Source organism: Phytophthora infestans, genomic scaffold (assembly GCF_000142945.1).
Source record: "Phytophthora infestans T30-4 supercont1.776 genomic scaffold, whole genome shotgun sequence".
Classification (NCBI taxonomy): domain Eukaryota; phylum Oomycota; class Peronosporomycetes; order Peronosporales; family Peronosporaceae; genus Phytophthora; species Phytophthora infestans.
Window position 1 is genome coordinate 3,532 of NW_003303026.1, and position 1,931 is coordinate 5,462.

Here is a 1,931-nt window from a genome sequence, read left to right on the forward strand (position 1 = left end):
TCGTCGGCATCAGGACCCCATACAGTCGTCATCGCCCCAAACAGTAGTGAGGCAGTACGATTCGCGTCCCTGCCTTGATGAACGTGCCCTCGTAGAGACGCACATCCCTCGTAGCGGAGCGTCCAGACACAGCAACAACGGGGAAGAGTCTTAGTGTCTCTCGGACAACAGCTTCTAGGTAGACGAGCTGCTGAATGTCCTCCAGTTTTGGAGAGTGAATTTTGCCACTCGCGAGGTCTGGAAGTTTGTCTTTGATCTCTTGTCGGACGTGCTTCAACACCTTGGAGTATCTATTCAGCATCAAGATAACCCACGCCATGGTCGTCGCCGTCGTCTCCCGTCCAGCTGCTAGGAAGCTGATGACGAAGTCGCGCATCAACTTATGGTCCTTCTTCGTGTGCACACCCTTGGTGTACTCAACCTCAGACTTCTCAATAAACAACGTGATGAGGTCTTTTCGAGCGGTTTCTTTCGCCCCCTGTCGATTCTTCTCCTCAATCGAGCGAGAGATCACCCCGTACACCAGATCGTCCACTGCCTTGACGTCTTCAGCCAGTTGCTTCTCGGCGCCAACGTTAAGCCAGCGCAGTAGCTTCCAAGTCCACATTGGCTGCTGGATCCGCTTCAGCAACTGCGCAGACATTCGCCCGAATGAATCGAGCAGCTCTGCGTTCTGGTTCGACCCGACGCCATGGAGATCCACATCAAACCCGACCTTGGCAAAGATGTCCATAGTGTACAAGTCCAAGAGCCGCTTGATGTTCACAACTCTCTCACTTTCCTTTTCCTGAAGACAAATCCCGTCAAGTCGCTTCACCAATTGTTCGCCCTTTTCAGGCACAACAACTTCCATTGCGTACTGCATCATTTGCGCGGTGAACAAGTGGCTCGCAGTCTTGCGTTGGTGCTGCCATAGTGGCCCACTGACAGCAAAGATCCCTTGACCCAGCACGTCGTACAAGGCTTCCGAGACAAGCGGGCTCTTGTCAAACGCGTCGAACTGCGTCTTCTGAATATCCTCGAACGCTTCAGGACAGCAGAGTACGATCGCCGGGTATTTCCCCACGACCCGTAGACTCCATGGCTTGCCCTCATACTTGCGGCAGTACTTAAGAGCCCAGTCGATAAAATTCCCCGATCTCTGCGCCTTGATAATCTCCAAAGTATGGCGAAGGATCGGATAGTCTCCCTCTGGCGTCGGTAGGTGCTTCAGAGCTCGGTCATGGGCAGACGGTGTCGCCAAGTACACGAGCAGCACCGCCACGCAGGACAGAGCGACCGAAGCAGGTGTCACCCACGTCGTCATAGCCTCGAGCTTCATCTTGGCCCCGTCCCGGTGGTCACGAAATGACAAAAAGAAAATGACAGGTGGGTAAAATGATTTTAGAGTAAGGTTGCGCTGGATGTTACGTTTTTAACATCCAGTCACGCTGTCCACGACAAAAATCCCTGTGAAAGGGTGGAGACTTTGATAAACACGTCATAAACGTCCTCCATGGCTTTTGGGAAGCTCAGAACGACAGTTGGAGGATGGCAAGGCACAAGAACGCGCCATGGCATGCTCTCGACATTGCTCCGAGATCCAGTCGTAGATACTGGTCTGTTGTTTGATAATCAGCCCAACGTATTCTTGATCACCGGCAGCGTGCTTGGGGCACCCAATGGAAGGCGCCGCGTCTTGATCGGTTGGAAACGTGAGATAGACCACCGCAGCAGCCACGAGCGACGCTGTGATAACAAAAGGCAGTATCAAAAGAGTTCTAAATTATACGCGGCAAGACGAAGAATAAGGAGAGGAAGTGTCCGTCATTGATACACGAACGAAGGGCACTAGGTGCGTACTGCATTTTCGAAGCTTCGACCTAACGGTGCAGCTTACATGCTGCAATTTAACACTGAAGAGTCTTTGGTGTTAAACTGCAACATTGAAA

At 52.2% G+C, this 1,931-nt stretch overlaps 1 protein-coding gene across 1 annotated transcript; it reads right to left on the reverse strand.

Moving 5' to 3' along the window:
* Window positions 1–174: 174 nt before the first annotated feature.
* PITG_21939 (uncharacterized protein) lies at window positions 175–1,321 on the reverse strand (the record flags this gene model as incomplete). Its single annotated transcript, XM_002996844.1, has 2 exons — window positions 175–249; window positions 311–1,321. The coding sequence occupies 2 exons, from the start codon at window positions 1,319–1,321 to the stop codon at window positions 175–177; spliced, it is 1,086 nt and encodes a 361-aa protein (XP_002996890.1).
* Between the last annotated feature and the right edge of the window lie 610 nt (window positions 1,322–1,931).